Here is a 27,055-nt window from a genome sequence, read left to right on the forward strand (position 1 = left end):
TTGTTAAGAGTAACATCATTTCCATCTCACTTAATCATTATTCTTCTAAACAGCATTTCCCTTTTAAAAACCTGCTGCTTTTTACTACTAAGTTTCTCTGATTTATAAACTCCACCGCCCCTAAAGTAGTAATACTGCAGAGCATACTGATTACATGACTAGATTTAATGTTGCTATGCCTGAACTTCTTTCTGAAAATGAGGTCTGAGCTTCAAGGCTGTATTGTCTTCATCATGAGGGAAAACAAGGACACAAATAACACAGAGATTACTTATTTATGTTAATGGAAAAGATTTTGATCACCTGAAGAACATGATGTAAAAGTCCATGTACTACTTAAGATGACCTTTCCAATAGAAGTCATTAATTTCATTTTTCATTGATTGACGTTTTTCTCCAGAAAGACATCCAGAAAGCAAGATTTGCAGAAAAGAGAAAAATGACCACTTATCTAATCTTCAAATACTTGTACCTTTTCTGTATGCATTTGTTAACTGATAGGAGCACATTGATGAAAGTATGAGGGCTGCTCTGAAAGTAATGCCTCCTATTTTATTATATTGGCCCACAATGTCAGAAGTGGATGTTGGTGGTATGGCAATAGAGGTTGAACCTTCCCACCAATATTCCCTTACATATTGTTGCTGTGTGTCAGATGGCAGCAGAGGGCAATCTAACAAAATGGTGCCTGACACGGAAGTGTGGATGAAGCAAAGGTGTGTCACTGAATTCCTCTGTGCAGAAAAAATGGCATCCACTGACATTCATCAACACTTGCTGACCATTTCTGGAGATCAAAGAGTAAATGTGAGCATAGTGGATGGGTGATGCATTTCAGCAGTGGCATAGCAACAGGTGGTCACCCCCCTATGGTGCAGATTTTGATGAGCACAGCATGCAGGCTTTTGTTCATCACTGGTGAAAATCCACAGCTAATGGTAGTGACTGCATTGCAAAAATAGTGTTTTGTAGCTGAGAGTTTGCTCTATGAAATAGTGTTATTGTGTTCTTTTATCTGCTGTAGCTTCCATGGAAATGAAAAGGGGGCATGACTTCCAGAGCAAGCTACCTATATTGCATCCAGTGCTGCAATACGGTCTCAGTCACTTCCTGAGCCTGAATCAAACATCCACTGCAGCCACTGAGAATCTACACTTCCACAAACTGAACCAGCTCCTGATATATATATGACGTGTGGAGGATGGGGTTTCAGTTCTTCCTCCAAAGTAACTTTTTTAATACTTCAGCTACACCAAAGCAGAATTGCAAAAAGAGCATAGACATGCACAATTCAGAAACTCATGGGCTTCCCTCTGAGATTCACAGACAGATGCAAATTACAGGCAATGAAAAATAGGAACTGCTTGGATTCAGCTCTTTGCCCATGCAGTAAACTCTCAACCACAGCAAACACTGTATGTAGGACACATTTCAGTTTCATGAAATACTTGATCCAGACTTCTTCAGCAGTTTGAACTGAACGTTACATCTGTGGCCTCTTGTTTCCTCTGATGGGGAAACCTGGGTTAAACTATGAAGAAAAAAATGTACATTCATTTCCTCTCCCTCTAACTGCTTTTTCATCTTTATCAAAGCTTTTTCCTCACATTAAACTGAGCAGTAATTAAATACTTAACAAATATTTTTGATATTAGGAAAAATTTCTTCTCTGAGAGAGTGGTGAGGCATTGGAACAGACTGCCCAGGGGGGTGATGGAGTCACCGTCCATGGAGGTGTTCAAGAACCGTGTGGATGTGATGCCGAGAGACAGGGTTTGGTCGGCACAACTGGTGATAGGTGGAAGGTTGTCTTGATCTTAAAGGTCTTTTCCAACCCTAATGATTCTATGATTCTATGAAATAAGAAACCTTGACAAATATATCTAAAGTAATAAATCTATTAGTAACCTTAAAAAAATAACAGTTAAAATAATAGTGTTAACAATGACAGTGCATGCACATATGCATGCTGAACCCAAACTCTTCTCTCAGTAAAGAATAAAGCAGAGTCCTGACTTGTTTTTCTACTCATATTTTCAAAGGCCATTTCTTTGTACTTTGTCATGGGATTTTTTAAATTGCATGTTTTCATATTTTCTGCTCAGGGTGGGGGGGGGGGGGAAGTCTTAACAGAATCGAGGTGATTTTGAGTTATTTGTCCAAATCCTAGGCTACTTTTTCCTAAAAAATCAGATTTTTCATGCATATCAAAGATCATGTAATGCTTCAGTCACATTCCACTCCCTGTCATGAAGGTGCATGAAGGGGTTACAGAGTAAGCAATAAAGACTACAATATTTTGAAGCAAAAGCTTTTCCCATGCTATCACACTCTGCTGTAGCATTGTTATCTTGTGGTATATCTCTCAATTGAACAGCAGGTGTGCTGTGCCTTTCACTTCAATTACATGCACTCCCTGAACGTTGTAAGTATTTCTGACACGTTGTGTATGCATTTCCCATCTTATTTTATATTTTCTGCTAAGGAAGAGGTAGCTGGAGATATTGTTGCCATTCATAGCATCTAGCAGCTTCCAATCTGACATAAAATTATTCTTTGCCAAAATGAAATATCTGCTGGTCATGATGCATGCTGTTTCTCATCTCTGAAGATCTGAACACGTGTTTGAGATATATACAGCCATACTGTGTTAGCTGTGGAGGCTGAATTTCTGAAAAGCATAACAGTTAGCAAGCCAATGGATAGCTAAATATTTTTTTCTGTACGAATTGATGTAGTAAAGAGGAGATGCGTTTAGAGACTCAATATATACAGACAAGGACAGTACATTATCAGATCTTTCCTATTCATGTGCTGGTAACATCAACCAGAACAGCGTGATCCTAAAGGCTCAGATGAAAAAGGAAGATGTCACTGCAAGCTGTGCACCAAGCAACCCTCACAGATCTACAATCACAAGTGTGATATACAAACAAGATTGAAACAAAAAAAATAGGATATGATAGACAGGAGCACCCATTTTCTCAGCACTTACTATATATACATCAAAATTTTATAGAAGCAAGAAATTCAGTCACCAAAATATATAGAAGAGAATGTTTATTCTTTTAGAATAGTTTAAAGTGTCCTATACACCTTATGGTGTTTCTTGTTCTGTCCACTGCTACGTTAGACATACCTCAATATGACATCAATTGCACATTGGGGAATTTCTTGACAGAAGATGAGTGGTGGAAGGATGGAAGATAGAAGACCAGGGTATTGATGATGGTTTGCAGAACAGAGTATTGAGTATGTAGCAATGGATAGCCAAGACAGTAGGCAGGCAAGTATAAGCAGCAGTGTGTTACTGTCTCTGTGTATTTAATATGTGTGTGTGGTCACTGGGGATATATATTTATGTATATATATATGTGAGGAATGAATGGTCTCAGTTTTAAGGCAAGATATCCATTAACATTAAAATATATGTTGTTTATGTTTTTTTACAAGCCTTCTAAGATGCACATATTTTTTTCTGCACTGGAGTGATTAAAATGAAATGAATGATGATTATATTTCAGCAATGTGTTCTACTGTAGAAATTACTCCTAGAACTAAGCATGTCCATCAAAGAAAAAGGCAGGTGCTATGCTATTTACGGCATGTTTAAAGTGGAAATCACCTAAAAAAGGCTGAGATTTTCTCAGTGGTTGACTCAGATAATAAGATCCATTTAAGTAGAAATGTATTTTCTTGTTATTACAATATGAAGTTTTATTCTGCCTTATTTGGAATATCATCCAAAAGTGATGCATACTACCAGCATGGAAGACTTTGAAATAATAGAATTTGTAATAACTGAGCTTTGAGATTAAATGCACATTATTTGGAGGTCTTGAAAAAAATATTGTTAACTTCCCTCAATTAGAATGAAACTCAGCAACTCCATTTTCCATTGACTTCAGCTACAGATTCGGAAGTGAAAGAGAGGTATCATCATTTCTATCCTATAATGTTTTTGCTGTCCTTCCTTAAAAGTCTATGTTGATTTAAGGTTCTTTTCCCTCACAAAATCTTTATGGTAGCTAGCTAGCATAGCTTTCAGATTTTATCTTGCCATATGTTTCAAGTTGTGTGCTTCAGTCTGCATCTGCTGAGTATCTGCTACAGTATGGCTACAACATCAACTCAAAAACAATTGGGACTGGAGCCTTTATAATAATTACTTTCTGCAGCTGTTGAAATCAGTCTTAAAAAAAAAAAATCTAGGAGCTGTAGCTTCTCTCTCTCCCTCCCTTTATTTTAATCCAAAGCAAAACCAAGCACATTTTGTGGGAATACTTTGAACTCAAAGATTGAAGTAGATTATTGTTCAAGGTATAATATAAATAGGCATTGTTATGTATTGTGGAATAATGGTATATCTGGCTTTTTCCACAATATGTGATTTAAAGAAAAAACGATGTGAAAAAAAAATGTTGCAGTATAATGCATCTGTGGTATTAGAAGTCTCATTTGGAAAACTAGATTAGGTAAGTTATGCTTTTCAAAAAAGATTTGCTGGTTTGTCAGAAACTGAAGAACATATTAACATGCAAAACCCTAGCGATCCTGGGCTTCCTTCTCTTATGGTTTACAAAGACATTGCCAAACTCTTTTTCATAACAGGCAGACAGTGAAAACATAATCAACCTGTCTTCCCAGCAAATATATTTAAGCACCTGGAAGCCATTAGATATGACATCACTACAGTGATTCGGAAGTATAATGAAACTCACAGTTTGAAGAATGTGCTTGATTCTGTAGTTCATATAGAATGGTTAGGTTAGACAAATTCATCTGCAATCTGAATGGTATAGCCATTTTCATCTCATCTAGTATTTTTATTTTAAAACTGTGGTGATTAAAATGGTAGGATTGTAGGACTTCAGTTGGAAGGGGTCTCAGGAAGACAAAAGCAGGATCTCTAATGAGGGCAGACCAGGTTGCTCAGGGCTTTGTCCAGTCAGGTCTTGAAAGCCTTCAAGGGCAGAAACAAGGGCACAGACTTGTTGAGTAGCCTGCTCCACTGCCTCACTGTCCTCATGGGGAAAAGGTTTTTCCTTCTACCCAGTCTCAGTGGACTTCTCTTGTTTAGTCTTCTGTCCTCTGCCTCTTGTCCTCTCCCAGTACATCACTGTAGGAAACTGGCTCCACCTTCTTCATCACCTTTGCAATTTTAAAGGTTCTATTTGATCTCCCCAGTTCTCCAGATCAAGCAAGTTCAGTAGTAATAATATAAAGCAAAAAAAGGTTTTATATATGTATAAAACTAGTAACACTGAGTGCAGATAGTCTTATTACTGTTCCTAAAACACAACTGTAAGCTGCCATGCTATTCCATAGTTAATTAGGGAAAAAAAGTTTCTACCCAAAGTGACTGGGGACATAGATTTTTAAAGGTACTTGAGGTAGATGCTTTCCATTAGTTTTGGTGGAAGCCAGCTATCTAGATATTTTCACATATCTGTTCATGACAGTGTGAGAAAAAACAGTACTGTCATTGCAGTCTCAGCCATTAAAGGTCTGGAAAACAAAATAATCTACTGCAAGCATGTGAGCAACCACCTTTGGAAAAATTTTAAACCTAAAATGAGCACAAATGTAATTGTTTTTAAACTATTATTTAAAGAAAGATATTGCAAGAAAAAATGGGAAGGCAACAAATACAGGGACAAAGAAAGTGTATATGATTCTCAGAAATATATTAATAATTTGTTGTAGATGTTAATAATGAAAACATCTATCTTCTTCTTTAGTGATACAACAGATCTTCTGAATGAATCTCACTACTGTGATCTGAGAAACTTCAGCTGTGGGCTGACTCTCAGTTCTTCTGATCATCTGTGTGTCTGTAGTTGAGAAGCTGAACACCGTCCTTTGATATTACATTAGCAAAGGCTCTTAGGATCTCTTCTGAATGACTTCCTCAATAATGATAGAATCATAGAATTAGTAAGATTGGAAAGACTTCTAAAATCATCTAGTCCAACCATCAACCCATCACCATCATGCCCTCTAACTATGTCCCTCAGTGCCACATCAACATGGTTCTTGAAAACTTCCAGGGTCAGTGACTACACTACCTCCCTGGGCAACGCACCGATATTTCACCACTCTTTCTGAGAAGAATTTTTTCATCATATCCAACCTGAACCTCCCCTGGCACAACTTAAGGCCATTACCTGTTGTCGTATTAGTAGCTACCTGGGAGAAGAGGCTGACCCTCATCTCACCACAACCTCCTTCCAGGTCACTGTAAAGAGCTATAAGGTCTCTTCTGAACCTCCTCTTCTCCAGACTAAGCAATCCCAGTTCCCTCAGCAGCTCCTCATAAGATTTGCTCTTCAGACACTTCACCAGCTTCGTTGCCCTTCTCTGGACACACTCCAGGGCCTCAATGTCTTTCTTGTAGTGAGGGGCCCAAAACTGAACACAGCACTTGAGGTGTGGCCTCATCAATGCTGATCGAGTACAGAGGGATGCTTACCTCCCTGGTCCTGCTGACTGCATTATTTCTGACAAAAGTCAGGACTGCCTTTGGCCTTCTTGGCCACCTGGGCACACTACTAGCTCATATTTAGCTGGCTATTGACTATCATCCCCACTCAGATCTTTTTCCGATGCACAGCTTTTCAGTCACTCTGCCCCAAGCCTGGAGTGCGGCATGGGGTTGTTGAGAACACAGGGAAGAGTCTGGCACTTGGTCTTTCTGAAGCGCATACAATTGGCCTCAGCTCATTGATCCAGTCTATCCATATTCCCCTGCATTGCCTTCCTACCCCCAGGCAGATCGATACTTCCTGCCAACTTGGTGTCATCTGCAGACTTACCGAGGATGCACTCAGTCTCCTCATCCAGATTGTCAATAAAGATATTAAACAGGACCTGCTCAAATATCAACTCCTGGAGTACACCACTCATGATTGGCTAACAGCTGGATTTAACTCTGTTTATCACCACTCTCTGGGCACAGTCTTCCAGTCAGTTCTTTTCCCAACCAAGACTATACTTCTTTAAGGCATGAGCTGCCAGATTCTCTGGGAGAATACTATGGAAGACAGTCAAAGGCTTTACTGAAGTCCAGGCAGGCTATATCTACAGACTTTACCTCATTCACCCCGCAGGTCACCTGATCATAGAATGAGATGAGGTTGATCAAGCGGTACAGCTTTTCATGAACCCATGTTAGCGGAACTGATCTCATGATTGTTCTGTACATACTGTGTGATTGCACTCAAGAAGATATGCCTGGTACTGAAAGCCAACACTTCTCTTTGTGCATCAGGATTTTACATAAGATCCACATTATCAGAACAGTTTTTATAAAAGCATATATAATTGTGAATATTTTTTAAATGGGAAATAATCAGTTTGGCTTATTTTTTGGCATACCCAATGATTTCCTATCATTTTCTGCAGAACCTGAGCCATATAATACAAACAAAGGAAATCAAGAGCTAATTTCGAGACAAAGAAAGAAGATGCACAGGAAAAATTTTCTTTCAATTGTGACTAAATAAGTAATAATATAAATACCAAAAATGATAAAATAAAAATGAAATAAATAATAAGTAATAAAATATTACTAGTTTAAAATTTGAGGGAATGAAAAATGTACTAGAGCAAAGTTTATGTTCTACTAGAATAAGGTCTATAATCTAGAGTATTAAACGATGTGTTCTGATAACCAAGTTCACCTGAACCCAGCTTAAAAGGTACTACATTTTCTTTCTCCTAGTGTTGACAAGCATTTTACAATCTTTTTATTTCTAAATATATATATCTTTATCAATACAGATATAATAAATGAGAAAGATATACTGGGGCCTAACAAAAAAAAAAAAAAAAGTCTACCTATCAAGCTAGTGCTATCTTTTTCTTCTTCAACTTCAGAAATATATGTGCAAGTGCAACAGACCTGATCTGTGCACTAGATTTAAGAAGCACTATCTGTGAAACATATATGAAAATACTAGCAAAAATAAAATAATTTGATTACACTCACCCGATACCTGTTTTTGAACCTATTACATAATCCAATATCATGTTTACCAATATTCTAAAATTTCCACAGGAGCTCCATGGTGAAGGTACAAGAGCTGAGCAAGAGAGCTTCTGGAGTTTTCCATTTAATGAACGTATATCCAATTTTTTAAAACAAGATACCAATCAAGTATTAAAATAACAGGCTTCTCTTTGTTTTCTGAGATAGGGTGAAGATGATTGCTATATGAAGCAAGTCTTATGTTTTCAAGTGTAGTCCTCCTTAGTCTGTCTCTACACCAACTAAATGTAGACTTAAAGCATATGGAGAATAATACATTATGGATAACAACATTAATTCATAGACTTCATAACAGAGAACCTCAGTGATCTGCATTTACTTTTCAATGCATCAGCAAACAAACTATAAATCTTCTGAATGTTGTTACTAATATCCCTACCTCTTCCAGTAATTACAAGCAATATCTCAAAAAAATAGTTGCCTTATTCACTCCTACGGTATTGCAGAACAGTTTGATAACTGTGGATTTAGCATGATTGGAGAGTTCAAATAAAGTTTCAGTCTCAGAAAATAGAGATTCTAGTCTGTTATGAGGTCAAATACTCATATAAGTCCTTTGCTTTGCTTATAATTTTATCTATTTTACTTTTTATTTTTTTCCAAATAGATGGTGCTAGCATAGGAAAGTTAAGAGAAAAAAATGAAGCTAGGAATGGTACTGAAATGAATACTAGATGAAATTTTTTGGACCTTAATTAAGACATTGTTACAAAGAATTTTACTTGGTTAAAAAACAGCAAAATGCTTCCATAACTTCTGAAGTATCAGAGGTATGTCAAGTAACCTATGCAACAAAAACAGTCCATGAGAAATGGTTTGTAGCTGCAGATAGTACTGCCAAAGGATATCTCTTTAAAGTAAGGGGACACTATTTGGACTATTAGAAATTAAAAGCAAAGAAGATAGAAATGGGATCAAGCCTAATTATTCCTAATTAGGAATATGGCAAAAGTTAAAGCCATCTTGTTACATAATGTGTGTCTACCACAGCAATGGCTACTCTAACTCCATTAGAGTACCAAAAGCAATGTAACTATATAAGCTCAGAGCAGGTTCATCATGTAGTTATAAAATTTCATGAATAATTTTTACAGCCTATGTTAGCTGTATCCAGGCTAAAAGGCAATGAAGACATAATACATATTCTTCTAAAAATCTATTGCCTTGAGTCAGCTATTAAGATGGTTCTCTCTTTTTTAAGACAAACAAGATGGACTTAAGCAGATGCATAAATAATTCTCCAGGTCAGCAATAATTTATGCAAAATTATTTCTACCTTTTGATGACCCAGGAAAATTTTGTTATAGATAGATTAATAACAAGTAAAAGTCACAATTTCATATTAAACTGTACCATAATCCATTAAGTCCAGTCAGAAGGGGAAGAAATTTCCAAAATGAGTTCCAATCTATGCTTTCCCATATATACATTCAAGTGTTCTCCCTGCTGCCGTATTCCATGTGTTCAAACAGTAGGAGTCATCAGTAACAGCAGCTGCTCTGCATGGAGAAGGTGGTATTCCTCCAAAAAAAACAAGAGCCAATTCCTACAAACCTTCATCTGTGAACAGCATCAACCACCCAAAACAGTCCAAGATTCACCAACCCTTTCCCATGAATGTTCAGTAGATGAGTGGTAGCAGTCACCTTCTTACCAGGATTTAGGGCCTCAACATGAAACAATCAGAATAAGTGTGAGTAATTATTATGACTATTACATTAACTGCAACAGTCACACAGTAAATACTTGAACAGGAAAAGCATCTCTGTCCCCTGCAGTTTCCAGATAGTCTTGTCTACATCCAGTTTGCTTACAGGTTAATAGCCCATACTTGTGTAATATACACTAGTGTAAAATCTCAAAGACATCTTTATCAGAAATAATAATAAAAATAATTCAAATCACCTAATCATTTCATTATGAACATCTGCAAGTCGTATTTATCCAACAATATTTAAAAATTCAAGTATTGTAGGACTTTGGTATAAGTCTTTGAACAAACACATTGAGAGGGCAATCTGTTGTCACACGAAGATCTGGTGCCAACATACCAGCTCTCCTTCTGTCATCTCTGGCTCAGCATTCCCCTTGCTCTTCATTCTGGTCCTAGTGGATGGCAGCTACTGAAATAGCAAAGACCACATTTCTTTTAATATAAAGAAAATAAAAGAGCATGCTATCTATCCCTCTAATAACACCATTCCCCAGATTATATATGGCTTCTATAAAGACCTCACATACATATTGAGGAGGGCATGAAGGATTCAACACCTGAGAGGTCTTGGATTTAAAATTGCTCAAATTCATAGAATTGTAGAATCACAGAATATGATTCCGAGCTGTAAGGGATCCACAAGGATCACTGAATCCAGCTCCTGGCTCAATGTAGGACCACCCAAAAGTCAAATGCTATGTTCAAATGCTCCTTAAACTCCGGCAGCTTGAAGCAGTGCCCACTGTCCTGGGCAGCCTTTACGAGGGCCCCACCGCCCTCTGGTGCAGACCCTGTCCCTAACCCCCAGCAGCCCCTCTCCTGACACAACTCCATGCTGTTCCCTCGGGCCCTGTCACTGTCACAGCGAGCAGAGCTCAGTGCTGCCCCTCTGCTCCCCTCGTGAGGAGCTGCAGGAAGCCATGAGTTCTCTCCTGAGCATCCCTCTACTCTGAGCTGAACAAACCAAGTGATCTCAGTCCCTTCTCCTGCATCTTGCCCTCTAAACCCTTCATCTTTGTAGCCCTCCTTTGGATTCTCTCATATTTGACGTCCTTATATTGTGTTGTCCAAACCTGCACTCAGTGCTCAAGGTGAGGATGCACAGCACAGAATAGAGCAGGACAACTCCTTCCCCCAGCTGGTGGCAGAGCTAGGCCTGATGCATCCCAGGGTACGATTGGTCCTTTGGGCTGCCATGGCATAATACTGGCTCACATTCAACTTGCTGTCAACCAGAACCCCCAGAGGTTATTTTCCACCTCTATTCTGCCCTTTTCAGGCTCCATCAGGGCTTGTTTAGCTTGGAGAAGAGAAAGCTCTGAGGCAACCTCATTGTGGCCTTCCAGTACCTAGAGGGAGTTTATAGGAAGGAGGAAAGCCAACATTTTACACAGTGATAGTGATAGGACACAGAGGAATGTCTTTAAACTAAAAGAGAGGAGATTACTTAGTTTTTAGGTGGAAATTTTTAACTCAGAGGTTGGTGAAGCACTGGAGCAGGTTGTCCGGAAACAACAAAGATGTCCCATTCCTGAAGGCATTCAAGGACAGGTTGGATGAAGCCCTGGGCAGCCTGATCTGGTAGATGGCAACCGTACCCATGGCAGGGGGATTAGAACTAGATGGTCTTTAAGGTCCTTTACATTGCAAGCCATTCTATGATTCTACAATCCCTTTCTGCGGGCTAGCCTTCAGTCACTCATCCTCCACTCAGTGTTGCCTCAACCCAGGTGCAGAATCCAACATTTGTTCTTTTTCAGTTTGATGTGGTGGGTGATCACCCAGCCCACTAATTTGTCAAGATCTCTCTTCAAGACCTCTCTGCCCACAAGGGAATCAACAGCTACTCCATATTTAGTGTCACCTGCAAACATACTTAGTATAACTTCAAGTCCTGTATCCAAGTCATTGATGAAAACACTAAAGACAACTGGTCTTAAAATGGAGCTCTGCAGAACCCCACTAGTAACTGGTTACAAGCCCAAAGTAACCCCATTTATTATCACACTTTGAGCCTGCCCTTCTTCCTGTCACCTGTGTTTTTGTCTAGCTGGACATTTGTCCAGAAAGGTACTGTGAGAAATAGTATTGAAAGCTTTGTGAAAATCCAAATAGATTACAGCAATGGGCTTCACTTGGTCAGCTAGGTGGGTAGCCTTCTCATAGAAAGCAATGAAATTCATTAAATAGGACTTTACCATTATGAACTTACATTGACTATGATTCAGACTTCTTAAAGTTCCTCAGAGATGTGGCCTACTTGAACAGTTTCTCTCAAGTAGAATCATAGAATCATAAAATCACAAGGTTGGAAAGGACCTACAAGATCATCTAGTCCAACCGTCCTCCCATTACCCTTGCTACCACAAGCCACTAAACCATATCTCGTAGCTCCTCATCCAGACTCCTCATGAACACTGCCAGGGATGGCGACTCCACCATCTCCCTAGGCAGGCCATTCCAACACCTGATCACTCGCTGAGAGAAAAAGCTTTTCCTTATGTCTAACCTAAACCTCCTCTGGTACAACTTGTGGCCATTTCCTTGGGTCCTGTTTTTGCCTGGGAGAAGAGGCCAAACCTCTCCTCATCACAACCTCCCTTCAGGAATTTGTAGAGTGCAATGAGGTCTCCTCTGAGCCTCCTTTTCTCCAGACTAAAAAGTATAGCAACACTGAAAGAAAGAAATTAGATAGTAAATATTATAGGGCACTATTAAGATTCATGGGGCACTGCAGCTGTTCCCCAGTCTTTTTCATACCTACTGGATGATTTAGGCAAGCAGACTGCCTCAGCTTCCCAATTTGAAAAATGTAGACAGTGATAGTGTCATCCTTTCTAAAAGTGCTGTTAAGACTGCGTATGATGAGCACTTCACAGAAGATGTGCATAAGTATCATTATCTTTTTTTTTTTTTTTTTTTTTTTAAATTTGAGAGGTACTCAGATTTGAGTGAGATAGATGCCATCTCTAAGAACCTCTCAAGATCTCAGAACTTGGTTCATACATTAGAATAATGGCATGGCTGTGCCATCCTCAGTGTCATCAAGAAACATCTAAAAATGCAACATTAATTCAGCATGACCTCGATTAAAGACTCAAATCCTTCTGGTTGCCTTGTTAGTGGATTTTGCTTTTCAAGGGGTTCATTGCTCTCCAAAGTGATTTGCAAAACAGAGCCCACAATATATGCAAAGACTAGTTGCAGTGGCTCAAAAGAAAGTAGAAACTCTTCCACTTAACAGTAGTATTAACTTCAGTAATTACTACTATTTATGCTTCACTAAAACCCTACCTCAATTCTTGGAAAGCTAAAATTTTGTACACCGCTGCCATGTTTCAGTAAAGTAAATTCTCATTTCCCATCTCATCTAGCACATAAAAAAAAACCTGTCACCATAGTTATTCTCTTCCAATTTTTCTTATATTTTTTGTTTTTTTAAATCCTTTATTCATGTGAGAAAACATCAACGCTCAAAAATTTATTCTTGAAGAGCAGGTAAGTGGATGTGTGCAAGGTCTAGGACTGTGATTAATGCACCCATTTGCTGATGTGCCTTTTTTGTTTAAATAGATTTTACAACTGTCTGAAAAAGAACAAGCAAAGGTTTTTTCTGAGGATCAAATGGATCTTCACTTTGCATCTTATAATTGTAAACAACTTTATCCTTGTAGAAACGCATCTTCATATCTTGATCTATGTATTGGATATATAATTTTGTTGGTGAATAGGTGGCATGACCACTATCTTGCATATGTCATTATCTATCAATATAACTATATAAAGCCATAATAAGTCTGCTTATTGTAATGACTATGTAGCGTCTTTGGCATAGAATGAATTGAAAAAACCCCAAGCAAAAAAGAAAATCAACCAATGGCCCACAAGTTATTCTGGAAGCAGCAAGACCGTATTTGATTTTCCAAGGAACAGGAGAGTGCCATGTTGCTGAACTTGCCATCTAGTCAGCATGGTGGCAATCAGAGTAAAGGGGTTTACACCTATGGTGAGAGCCAGAAGTAGGTGCACAGAAAAGAGTGGGGAGAGAATTAAGTGGCAGGATGAAGGCTGTCTGTCTATGGGCAGGTAGAAACACAGGCAGATACCTCTTGGTTCTTCCTGCACTTTTAAATCATTTCTACCTGCTTGTGTACTAAGACAAATGATTTAAAAGTGCAGGGAGAACCAATAGATAAGTGCATTTGTGGACTGAGACTGGCAGAGAACAGCAGCAGAGATAATGAGATGCAAGAGGAACATCTTGTGAAGATGAGGCAATGGAGATTGTATGACAAAGGGAGCACAGGGAGAGCTGTAAGTCTGAAAATGTCTGAAATCTGGGTAATAGAATCAGGGGAATAAACTGCCCTCTGAAAAATGTCACGGACTAAAAAAGTTAGTTTGAATGCAAGCTGGAAAAGTTCTTGGTAAATCTACCCTTAGCAAAATAGGTAGCCCCTGTGCCTTGTTTCTAAGTGCAATTTTTCAGAACATTAGTTCCAGGAAGGTTTGAATTCTTTTGACTGCAGTCCCTTGCAAAGAACCTTTTAGCACATACTGAGAAAAGGTGAATGGGACCTTGAATCCATGGTGTGCCACCTCTTTCGGAGCCTGATCCTGAGACAGCCAACAACAACTGTTTTCCAGCTGCTGAGCTGCAGAGCACTACTAAACAGAACTGGGAAAATATGTTTATTCGTTATCCATCATTAACAGAAACTCTCCACACTCTGTATGAAAAAAAAGCTCCCGCAGTGCCGCTTCTACAGTCACACTGATTATTTTAGCCACAGTAAACACAAAGGGTTGCTGTTCCAGTTAGCCTAATAGGGATGCACCAGTCACTGGCATTATCTTCCATGACACAACTCAACAGAGCCCCTAACCTAACAGCTGCTCTTATATCTTCTGCCAACATACTCACTGTTGTAAATTTCCACCCCAAAGACATCTTCAGTTTCCTGAAGACCGAAAAGGTAACTTCTCAAAATACATCTCCTGCCTTAGTTTCTGAAAAGCAAGAGTTTCTTCAAGTTTGATTTGATTTTTTTCCCATATTTTTCTTGTACTTTAATCTTAAAAAACAATATTTTATTGGCAATATTTTAATCTGGTTACATTTTTATTTCATAGATTCAGAATGGTTTCTGTTTTGTTTTGTTTTGCTTTGTTTTTAATCTAGATGGATCCTACGATTTTCTTCTTCTTTAAGGATGAATGGTTCTGTAAAACTTTATAGAACATCTTTTCTGTGATTTTTGACATATGCAAAAATGCAGGCTGTAGGGCTATGGAAGTTTAAATATTTCTTTCTCCAGAGAATCACGTCAATTTCACAATGCCTCATCTGTATAACAAGAATAACGTTTTTCTTTTCCCCTCAGACATTCTTTTCTCACCCTGTGTATTTAATCTGTAAACTCCCCATAGCAGGAGCTTCCCCTTACTTTGGAATAGCAAAATCTATTTAAAGGGAGTTCAGTCACTTCAGACATTTTTGTTGTCGTTCTGGTGCAAAATACAGTATAATAATAATCGCTCCTACATGGCTGATTCCCACCCCCCACTTCCCATACCTCTTCTCCTTCAAATCTGTTGGCACATTTCTATTGATTTGATAATAAAAAACTATTTTCACCATTTGTAATCATTGTATTCTTCCTCCTGAGGGCTAAGATTACTTTCCAAGGAACCAGTACTGCATATATGAGAGATATTCCAGTACTTTCCCCCTAAATTGTCCTGCAATCCAGTCTGGTGTCTTAAAAGCCTTTTAATCTTCAAGCCTTAAAAAAAAAAAAAAAAAAAAAAAAAAAAAAAAAAGATGACAAAGTTAGCCGTGGCACAGATATCCAGTTCAAGAACAGGAAATCAAAGACGTTTTTCCATAAACCTAACTGTTCAACAGCAAGGCTCTAAGGCATTTGTGATGGACACGTGGCACTCTGGCCCTCTGGGGCAGGCTTATCCCTTCCCTGGGCAGCTGGCGGACTTTGAAGAAGCAACTCCTTTTGTTTACTCTGGAATTGCTCTTTCTAATCTGCAAATGCTGATGCTGCACAAGCAGGGGCAGACACACTGCAATAAAGGTTGCAGAGAAGAAATTGCAATGCTGGAACGTAGTCAGTGGATTCATGTAAATGGTTCCGCATATGGCTAGATAAAAAAGCATCATTGATTTCCTGCTGACCCTCTCCAAGAAGTTAATGAATGAAAGTTACTCATGTTAAAAGGCATGCAGCATAAGATGTTCTGATTCTAATAACAAGACTAGAGGGAGAAACTGATAAGCACGGCTTAATGCAATACCCATTGCACAGGGAAATTGTACAGGTTTGGGATATTCAGGATTCAGCATGCTAGAATAGCAAAGCAGTGGGAATCCAGTATTACATCTATTTTAATTCCTCCTTTTCAGTTCCTATTTTGTTGCATCTCTCTGTGAAGGAGTATTTTGAAAGAGCTGAGCTCTGCAGTGCGGTACAGCCAATACACCTGCACTATTCAACACCAATTCATCAGTCTTCAAAACTTGATCCAGGTTATTTAGTTCACTCAAAACAGTAAGGGAAGAAAATTGCTTCTTAGGAAGGGGTAACTAATTTCCTTTGGTACAAGTAAGGCCTGTGCAGGCACGAAAGGCTCCAAGCTATCTACTGTCCTGTCGCTCTTCCACACAGAGACCTACAGGCAGCTCTGATTTTCACTGCATGTTTCCTTTTTTTTTTTTTTTTTTTTTTCAAGTCACAGGTAGACCTGGAAAAACACTTGGTCTCTCCTTAGGTGGATCAACTGCAGACTCAGATCAGCCAAGGATTTGCCCCACATCACCTATTTTTCCATCTCTATAAAATTATATACTGTCAAGAATCTCACTTGTATTGATTGTACTATTTATAAAGCAATATCCTGAAACACACTGAGAAAAAGTGGCAATAAATAGCCCTTAAAAAATATCATTTCTATTTCTAAATTGACCTTTCCTCTTTTGTTCTCTTACTCCCACTTTCCATTTCAGATTTCTACACTTGGAACTTGCTTCTGTTATCATCAAGTCCTTGTGTATTTTTTTCTTTATCAAACATAGCTGAGAATTATGAGGAGATGAGATGGGACTAGAGCATTTCCCTATGGACACGGCAGTGGTCTACTGGTCAGAATGAACTGTAAAGCAGATGCATTTCTCTTCCTTCATTTCCTGACTTCCAAATTCTCTATTAAGAATACCAATTTCTCTCCATTACTCCTGTCATTTTCATTTTTACAGTGCAAAGGAGAACATCCACAACATGTTCTGATGTATGACTGCTCTGAACGACTTGCCTCCACTTTTCTTTCCTTCACAAAGTTTGGAAACTAAACATAAGCACATAACTTCTAAGGGCAGCTGCATTTCTCTGGCTTGACTACCAGCATTACACTGAAATCTTAACATTTGTAAATGTAACATTTACAGATAACATCTTATACAATCTATAAAAACAGTGTCTTTAGTTTTAGGGTAGAGCCGGCCCAGCACAGCTTGCAATTGGCCACCTTCTGAACAGCGAAGAATACGCAGTTGAGCTTTTTGGTTTGATGAAGGAATTTGAGAATAGAATCATAGAATCATAGAATCCATAGAGTTGTAAGTGACCTTTAAAGGTCATCCAGTCCAACTCCTCTGAAATGAACAGGGACATCCACATCTAGATCAGGTTGCTCAGAGCCCCATTCAGCCTCAACTCGAGTGTCTCAAAGGACGGGCTTCCACCACATCTCTGGGCAACCTGTTCCAGTGCCTCACCACCCTCACTGTAAAAGACTTTTTCCTTATATCAGTCTAAATCTCCCCTCCTCTAGTGTGAAACCGTTTTCCCTTTTCCTACCACCACAGACCCTGATAAAGATTCTGCCTTCTTCTTTCTTACAGCTCCCCTTTAGATACTGAAAGGGCACTATCAGATCATCTTGCAGCCTTCACTTCTCCAGGCTGAGCAGCCCCAGCTCCCTCAGTATGTCCTCAAAGGGGGGGTGTTCCATCCCGTGGGTCACTTGTGCGGCCCTCCTCTGGACATACTCCAGCAGGCCCAAGTCTCTGGGGACTCCACCTCTGGATGCAGTACTCCAGGTGATGTCTCAGCAGTGCAGAGTAGAGGGTGAGGATCACCTCCTTTGGCCTGCTGGCCACACTCCTTTTAATGCACCCCAGGATCCCATTGTCCTTCTTGGCTACTAAGGGTACGCCGCTGGCTCATTTCCTACTTGCTACTGTGCTAGGACCACCAGCTCCACAGAGATCCTCTCCAACAGGTCAGTCCCTAACCTGTACTAATACTATTAGTACTTATTCCTACCCAGGTGCCGAACATAACCAAACTTTTATAATCTCTATCTTAGGAAAGAAAAATAACCCTCGCTTCACAATCACACCTTATTCATGTCATCACTTTTTGGCAGTACATACATTTTGAACAATTACTGTAAAGGATGAAGTACAGGAAGAGTAAAGTTTCATCAAAAATCTCTGATGAACCCCTTGAGACCTCACTAAGGTTTGTAACCTCTGCATGTGTTAGTTTCACAAAAACGAGATCAATCATCCTACTAGCTTTATGTTTTTGTTCCTCTCTCTCTCTCTTTTTAATGTTTTAAGATAAATATTTAAAACTAAAACGTTTTGTTACTTATATATTAATGACACTATATATTTTGCTAGGGCTGCTCTGAAAGTAATGCCTCCTGATTTATTATGTTGACCCAAAACATCAGAGGCAGATGTTGGTTATATGGCAGTAGAAGTGGAACCCTCCTGCCAGTATTCCCTTACATTTTGTTGCTGTGTGACAGATAGCAGCAGAGAGGCAGTCTGACAAAATGACGTCTGACATGGAAGTGTGCATGAAGCAAAATTGTGTCACTGAATTCCTCCATGCAAAAAAAAATTGCACCCACTGACATTCAACGACACTTTCTTAATTGTTATTGATACCAAACAGTAAATGTGAGCACAGTGAGGCAGGGTGTGGTGTGTTTCAGCAGTGGTGACAGTGGGTCAGATTGTTATGAGAGTGGTATGCAGGCTCTTGTTCATCACTGGTGAAAATGCATAGCTAATGGTGGTGATTATGTTGAAAAATAGGGTTTTGTAGCTGAGAATTTGCTCTATCAAATAGTGTTATTATGCTCTTTGTATCTGTTGTCGTTTCCGTGGAAATAAATAGGAGGTATTGCTTTTGGGGCAACCTATGTTTTTGTGGCCCAAGACAATTTCTATTCACCAAATGCAGCCCAGGCAAGTCAAAAAGTTGGACACCCATGGAGTAGAGGATGGAGACTCAGGAATTCTGAATTTTGTCCTTAACTCACCATTGTTTCTTTAAGCAGACCTGAGTAAACTGCTCATTTCTCGCAGCTTCAGCATCTTCTATATTGTCCCATGCTGCCAACCACTTAATGCTCTCCCTAGCATCTGAATTGCTCAAAAGAAAAGCAGAACAAAAGTGAGAACTATTTGAGTATCTCCCTTACAAAGCTGTTATGATTTGAGGGTTAATTGATGTAAGAATCTCAGATGAAAAATTGTTCACCATCACTATTCTGGTTAGATTTGATCAATTAGATTTTTAAAATTACATGACTCATACAGAATTCAGTGATCCAAGAAAGGATTTGAAATTTTGGGCCAAAACAAGGCATAATTTCTTTAAAAAGGAAGCTGAAATTAATTTTGAATACAGTGACACAAAACAGCTCTTTTGGTGCTGGCAGGGGAGAAGGTACCTGTGACCATCTCCATTGTCACTCTGCTAGATTGTTGCATGACAACATCACAGCAAGGGCTCTCTGTGAGAAAGAACCCATCTACAGATGGCTCCAAAGCCCTGCTTTGCATTATCCTACACTCCAGAATCTGTTTTGGCACTCCCAGTACAGTACCAAAACTCACTCCTGCAGCAGCTCATCTGATGTCAGATAATCCCAAAATGATAGCATGGCAGCAGAAATAAAAGGAAGATGCTGGCCAGTAAGGCCTTTAGTCTGCTTGCTGTTTTGCCAGAATGCTGTCTGCACTTGCACTGGCAGCACAGGCAGAATCAGACAACAGAGGACCAGATCTGGTAGCACTGTTATTGCAGAGTTAACCTTGCGAGAACTGGCTTCGTCCAAGTCTTAGCCATGACTGACAGTGATGGAAAAGATGGGGAGATGTTTCCAGGTGAGACTGACAACAAGACCAGTCCCACTGCGCTTCATCATGAACAGCCCTGGGCTCCTGTGCCCAAGGGCCAGGCCTTGCCTGAGCTCCTCTGAGACTTATACTCCTCACTGCTTAATTATTGGAATTATTGTATTATATTGTATTATCTCACATTACTATATTTAGTAAACTAAGTTTTTTCCATTCCTGCTTCTTTCCTTGTCTAGGCTCATCTCCCTACCTTTTCCTTTTCTCCTCCTCCTCCCTCCCTTCCTGGGGCATGGATCCATGGGTCCCTTTGCCCCCTTGTCATGGAACCAGGCCAAACCAGGCTGAACTGTGACATTGCCACAAATTGGTTTTAAAAAGACTGAAGAAAAGATAATTGCAAGACTCTGTAGAAGGCAAGAAGGTGGCCAGCAAAGTTGACCATATATCAACTTGCTGCAACTTGAACAACAACCGGATTAATTTTGTTATTTACGCACTTCTCGGTTAACACATCATGCCACTTTGGCTCTTAAATTATTTGTGCATTGGAGCTGCTTTTAATCTGGTATTCTTCTTTTCTCCTTCTTTTTTGTTGCTTTTTGTTTTTTCCTTTTCTTTTTCTTGAGGAAAATCACAAACTTTTAAATACAATAACCACCTCTATTCTTCAAATGTCTTCCTCCCACCTCCCACTCATGTTTTACAAAAACTTTGTCTCAGCTGAAGGCATCGTGGATATTCTGAATATAATGTAAGTGTAATGTCATTTTAATGAATGTTTGTACAGTACTGGTCCTTTAGCTAAATTATGTAAAAACAGATGCATTGGTCATGAGTAATAGGAAAATAAGTTTGTTTCCGAAGCCTAATTGCTATGCTGATGGCTATAATAACAATACCGTCAGCCATTTGCTGATTGTTTTGAGTAGGATCATTTTTGCAGTAAAGAAATACTGGAAACAGTTTCCAGCTATTCTTCCACTGCAATTTGTTAGGTTTGATTATTTATTTATTCACTCGTTCCAAAATTTTTTGTCTTACTTGCTTTGATTCGAGTCAACTAAATCTGCAAATAATTGCTGAAACTCAGGTCAGTAAAATTCCTTCTTTGCCAGCATTGGCTGCTGATGGTTTTTAGCCCAGGTCTACTACTAGTCTATATATTACTGGTGTTCTGCACTATGTTAGAAACACCTTGCAACCTAAAGACACTCTCTACCACAAACAATTTGTCTGATTTGGACAGACACAGCTATCAGTTATCCTCATGTGCTGATACCGAGAAATGAAAGGTAATTCCTGACGTACACGACTGTTCTTCTACGAAGGCTTGTCCCTTAATCAAGAAAAGTCATCAGAAAGACTGCACTCAACTGCTTTGACTCATACTTACAGGTGCTTAGAGGTATTCAGGTGCCTAAGAGAGCAGGAAGTGACTTGTGGAATTCCCAGTTGTCATAAAAATGTGACCCAAATCCCAGGGAATTCGCTGACAAGTCATTCAGCAGCGTTGTAACTGGTAGGGTAGGTTATACTGGTGTTTAATCCTCGGTGCGAAAAAATGTTGCCATGAGTACAAATAGAGACCTTTCATGCATGCATCTTATGAATTAGTATTATAGAATAGTTTGAGATGTAAAGGACCATTAAAGGTCATCTAGTCCAACTCCCCTGCAATGAACAAAAACATCTACAGTTATAATACCTTTAATCTAGGGCGTCCATCTAAGCTAGCAGAACCGGACTTAGAAAAATACAGGGCTGCGATGGTTGCTTGTGGCTCAAGGGCAGTTGCAAGCAAGGGAAGGCTCCCATTTTGCTGATTGTACCTCTGAATGCTGAGCCAAAACAGCAAACACGGTTTCATTAACATGATATTAACTTCCATCCAAGACTAAAGCCTACCTACTCGATACCAACAATGGATTAAATTACCAGGTGTGTTGAGCAGTGCTCTATTCAACAGCGTTCTCTACTATTATTGCTAGGAATTTGTTTCCAAAAGAACTATTTTAAACATCTGTTGGGAACAGAAAATGATAGTTTAACAAAACCTCATTGTTATGATGCACAATCCATTGTTAATGGATTACACTTTTAATCCACTTTGTCACATAAATAAAAAATGTATGGTTTGATAGGATTAAGCATATTTCAGAGGTTTTTTGTTTTATTAGTGCTGCTTTTGTAACACAGTTATTTTCTACAGAAGAAAAAAATATACTAGTAACTGTTTTAACTTCTTCAAAAAAAAAAAAAAAAAATGTTTACTTTGGACTTTAAAGCCAGGCAGTTGCTGTTCTCCCAGCAGAGCAGTGACTCACTCATACTCCTATTAACTTCAAGGGGAACAGGAGCATGCCCCAGGAACACAATTTGTTTAAAAAAAAAAAAAAAAAAAAAAAAAACCAAAAAAAAACAGTTCTATATTGTGTCAGCCCAACAGACATTAAAGGAATTAATTACAATCTCAGTGGTGAGAACAGTTTAAATGACACAGCACATAAAGATATCTTTAATAATTACCTTGACAATTTCTAATCACATTTAAATTCCTGTAAAGTTATCAAAACATTTGAGTAATCTGAGCTTGAGATGTTTTCTATTTACTCAGAACTCAAAGAGCTCCTTTCAAGTGAAAGGTAGAAACAGCTTTGAAGAGAAATGACAAAGTAGTGAGGGAAACCCACAACAAATCATGGTTCTGATTTCAGTATTATGTCCACAATGTTATCTTCTGCATTTCTCATGTTTATTATGGACTTTTAACAGCACATCCAGTATTGACACGAGAGCAAAAGTCATCAAATATTTTTTTTAATGGTATCATAAGCATACATTTTAAAACGCTTGCCTGCTTGGAATGCACTGTTCTCTAGCTCACATTTTAGTCTCTGCACCATGCCACTGGAAATTACTTGCAACATTCACAAGCATTTCCTCGCTTCCACTGACAGAAAACATATACTATCCATTATTTTTATGCAAATCAGCGAACAGCTATTCATCTGCTTTAAAAACAAGGTGCTTGGGCATTATTTACTTCTCTCATCCAGCAAACCATTTATTAGTTGGATACTGTCAGACTGAACTCGCTATTGCCATGTTCAAAACTAGACATACATTAAGTGCTCCATGATTCATTCTGCCCTATAAGCCCTCTTGTCTTCTACATTTGTTTGCCTTCAGACAGTTTTTAGAGTTTGAGTTTTCAATCTCTTCTCCCATCCCCAATCCCAATGGCTTTATCAGGCTTGTCCATGTCAATGAAGTCAGGATTAGGCCCTCCATTTGTAACTGTGCCAGTGCTGTAGAAAAACCAACACATACCAGAAGTCAACAACAAGAGAAATACAATGTTGAACTAGATTAAGTGGTTGTCTCCATATAACTCTACACAATACTGATCAAGATTTTCAGAGAATAGAACCATTTGAGTAGGAAGGAATCCTCAAAGGCCACCTAGTCCAACACCCCCGCAATGAACAATGACACCAACAGCTAGATGAGGTTGCTCAGAGCCCTGTGCAACCTGATCTTGAATGTCCCCAGGGACGGGGCATCCACCACCTCTTTGGGCAACCTGTTCCAGAGCCTCCTCACCCTCGCTGTAAAACGCTTCCTCCTTATGTCCAATCTAAACCTTCTCTCTTTTAGTTTCAAATCATTTCCTCTTGTCCTGTCCCAGACTCTTTAGGGGAACCCTCAGGCTCTACAACAATAAAATTACTACATATTGTAACTAATGAGTACTCAGTGCTGATTTTCAACATGCAAGAAAAAAAACTCCGAATGGGAACTATAAAGCAGCTTTAAAAGGAAGACAAAAAAGGTTACTGATCTTAAAAGTAGTTTTTTTTTGTTTCTTTGTTTGTTTTTTTGTAATCTGCTTAGAAATACACTGATTAAAAGAAATCTCTACCGAAAACAAAGGCTCAGATGAGCAGTAAGTAGAGAAAGTAAAATGTTTTTAAAACTGATTGCATAGCGTGACGTACACAATTATAAAGATAATAATAACGTGGAAGAGTAGAAGGATGATGTGAGTTGAAGACAATGCTTTAGACTTAAAGCTCTTAAAGTGAAACACCGTTGCCTCATTTTACTGGAAACAAGAGCAGTACGTGGGGAAATACAGGCACAGACGGTGCTATTTTAAATCTACTCTGCACCACAGAAATATCGAAGTGTTCTCAGTTTTTAGTCATCGTGGAAACTGTTTTGAGAACAGCAAATATATCTACTGAAGCGTGTCTTTGATTTCCAGGACTTTTGGGGAAGTTCCTGTCTAAAAGCTCGCATGAAGTAAGTCAGAGCTCTTGTCGCTTCGGATTTCGCTACTGTAAAGTCCCTCTGGAGGGACCACATGACGAGCGTAATTCACGCTTTCAGCTTTTGGACACCAGGCGTATTTCTCGGGCAGAGCTCGCCGTGTGACTTCGGGGCGCCCACCTCCCAGCCCGCCCTCGCCGTGCAGCGGGCGACATGTCCGCGTTCCGTGACCGCTGCGGGCATCGTTCTCGTCTTCGGGGCAGACGTGCCGAACACACGCTCCCTCGTCCTTCGGTGCGTTCCTTCACTCATCCAGCAGCGCCCTAAGCTCCCCGCCTTCCAAGCCCTCTGCTCCACCGACCGCTGTGAGCTTTCCTTTTGGCTACGCAGCCAGCGCAACGGGCATTTCTATCTTTCAAGCTCGCGATTTGCGATACTCCCACCCGACACACGCCTCGACCGCGGACACAGAACGCGGGGAGGGGCGGGGCGGCCGGCACGGGGCTCGCCGTGCTCCCCAACCCCACGGTCCCGCTCCCCCTCGGCGGCGCCTCCCGGGGCTCTGGGGACCGCGGCTCCGGCGACGGGGGCGGCCGCACCCGGGGCTTCCCCCGCCCCGCCGCCCGTTGCGTGCGCCGGGCGGGCCGGAGGGGCCGGGCCATCTCCGCCGCCGCAGCCGGCCCCGCCTCCCCGCCGCCGCTCTCAGTCCTGGAGCGCCGCTCGGCTGCCAGAGGGAAGCCGCCACCTGCTCCGGTGCGGAGTCGCTCCTCGCCGCGCGCCGAGAGGGAGAGCAGCCGCCCCGCCACTTGCCGCGCCCGCGCACGGCCGCGCGAGGAGAGAAGTTGCCTCCGCGCTCCGCAGCCGGAGGGAAGAGCCCCGCGGGCCGCCGCCGCCGCCTCGCCGCCTCCCCGTCGCCTCCCGGTCCCGCCGCGGGCAGGCGGGATGATGGAGCCCCCCGCCGCCGCCGCCCGCGCCTCCTGCCGCCGCCGCCCGCTGCTCTGCCTGCTGCTCGCAGCCCTCTGCATGCCGCCAGGTGAGCGCCCGTTCCGCGAGGGACTCGTCGGGGGCGAGGCCGGGGCCGCGGGTGGCCGTGCCCCCCGGGGCTCCCGTCCGTCCGTCCGTCCGTCCGTCCTCCCGCCCGCCCGCAGCCGGAGCGCCCGGCGCTCACCGCTTCCCGCCTCACCCCGGCGGTCGATGCGGGGAAGCGGGCTGCGGGCGAGCGAGCCGCCGTGCCCCGTGGTAGCGCCTGCAACCACCGGGAAGCGGGCGGGCGAGGCGGGAGCAGAGCTGGGGCTGCTCTGCCCGCAAAGCCGCGCGGTCCCGAGCGCGGTCGGAGCGCAGCGCAGCGCAGCGCTGCTCGGGGCGGGTCCGGCGGCACTGGGGGCTGCTCTGCGCCTCAGGGAGCGCCGCGTCCCCCACTGGTGCCGGGAGCGTTGCAGCCGTCAGGCGTTCGTAGGCTTTATTTTGTAAATATTGAGCTTGAAAGTGAAGTCTGAGGGAGAAGCCGGGAAGTGAGGAGTTGTGCATTCGGCACGGAGAGCGTCTCATTATTCCTGTAGAAAGAGCGTCAGCCTGTGGCAGTAGTTTGTATTGCTTTGAAGGAAAGGCTCTGCCCGTGTGTGCCGGGAGCGCGGGGCTCTCAGGAGCCGTGGAGTTGGCGTTCTCTCGTTGCCAGTCTCTGCTTCGCTGCTGTGCGCTCTTCGGTTAACCGCTTATAGGCAGCTGCGAGATAAGGACAGCGCTTCAGGATCCCCTTTTCCCCAGCGTTATAACCGCTCTTACTTTGTATGTGCTTCAGTCGAGTAGAGAACTGGCAGCCTTATCTTGCTGGCATAGCTCAAGCATTAATTTCTATTAGAATAGCGAAAAGAAAAAACCTAAATAATAATAATAAAAAATAAAATAAAATAAAAAACACCAAAAAGCACCCTAAGAAAGCCCACTAAACACAAACAAACCAGGCTTCCAACACAGATCCAAAAGGAATAGAAGCGTAAGCACTGTATTAGTCTGTTCTGCTCTGGTTTTGCTCTGGCAAATACGGTGTCTAATCTCAGTAAGGCTTACAGATGTCTCAGCAGCAGAGTTTGCAGTCAGTGCCGATCTCTGTGGCGTAGAGCAGCTCTTTGGAAAAGATTTTTCATGTTATGAAATGCTGAAGGCATGTGGAGTATCCAGAGAGATAAGCACCCCAGCGATGAAGCAAGACGTGTCCCCCGTAGAGAGTTCTGCCCCACTTTCCACTTACGTAAATAAGAATTGATTTCACTTGCTGTGACTGTCCACATTTACCCACCGAAGGAAATCTGAAATAATAAAAATAATTTATCTTAAGGGTTGCGCTGATGGAGGTCTCTAAAGAGATGGAATTTGACCAGCTATTACGTAAAGAGTTTGGAGGTAAACCATCCAGCGTCTACAGAGTCCTCTCTGCTCTCCTTCCTTGTCCTCTCAATGAGAAGATCAGGCAAAACAAATGCATAGGGGGAGAACGCAGCCCCACCTCAGATCAGAAACTTTCTCAGCCTACAGAAAATGCCTGTAAAGTCCGATTTATAACTTAAGCCTTGCATTCTCAGTCTATTCCCTGGAGGACAAAAGATACTTAAAAACAATACTTGTTAAGCTTTTGGCATTACTGCTTATTTCACATTCTTTACACCTTGCAGTCTTAGTTGTGTCGTGCCAATTTACCATCGTCCACCACAAATTCTGGATGCATCACTATCACAGTGCTTGGCTTTGAGGAGTTCCATTTCAGGTTTGCATATGGGAAGCAAAGGTTGAACTATTAAAAGCATATTAATAGTCGATGTGCATCAGGTATAGATTTCTCTGGCAATATTCA

The 27,055-nt window shown here is 41.1% G+C and overlaps 1 protein-coding gene across 1 annotated transcript in view; it reads left to right on the plus strand.

The window, feature by feature from the left end:
• The first annotated feature begins 24,936 nt into the window (after positions 1-24,936).
• Positions 24,937-27,055, plus strand: part of ALCAM (activated leukocyte cell adhesion molecule) — a 116,973-nt gene continuing 114,854 nt past the window's right edge. Inside the window, exon 1 of the mRNA NM_205179.2 lies at positions 24,937-25,240. Within this exon, the coding sequence (NP_990510.2) occupies positions 25,150-25,240 (91 nt within the window). The 5' untranslated portion in view covers positions 24,937-25,149. The remainder of the gene's footprint in view (positions 25,241-27,055) is intronic.

The sequence above is a fragment of the Gallus gallus genome, chromosome 1 (genome assembly GCF_016699485.2).
Source record: "Gallus gallus isolate bGalGal1 chromosome 1, bGalGal1.mat.broiler.GRCg7b, whole genome shotgun sequence".
Lineage (NCBI taxonomy): Eukaryota > Metazoa > Chordata > Aves > Galliformes > Phasianidae > Gallus > Gallus gallus.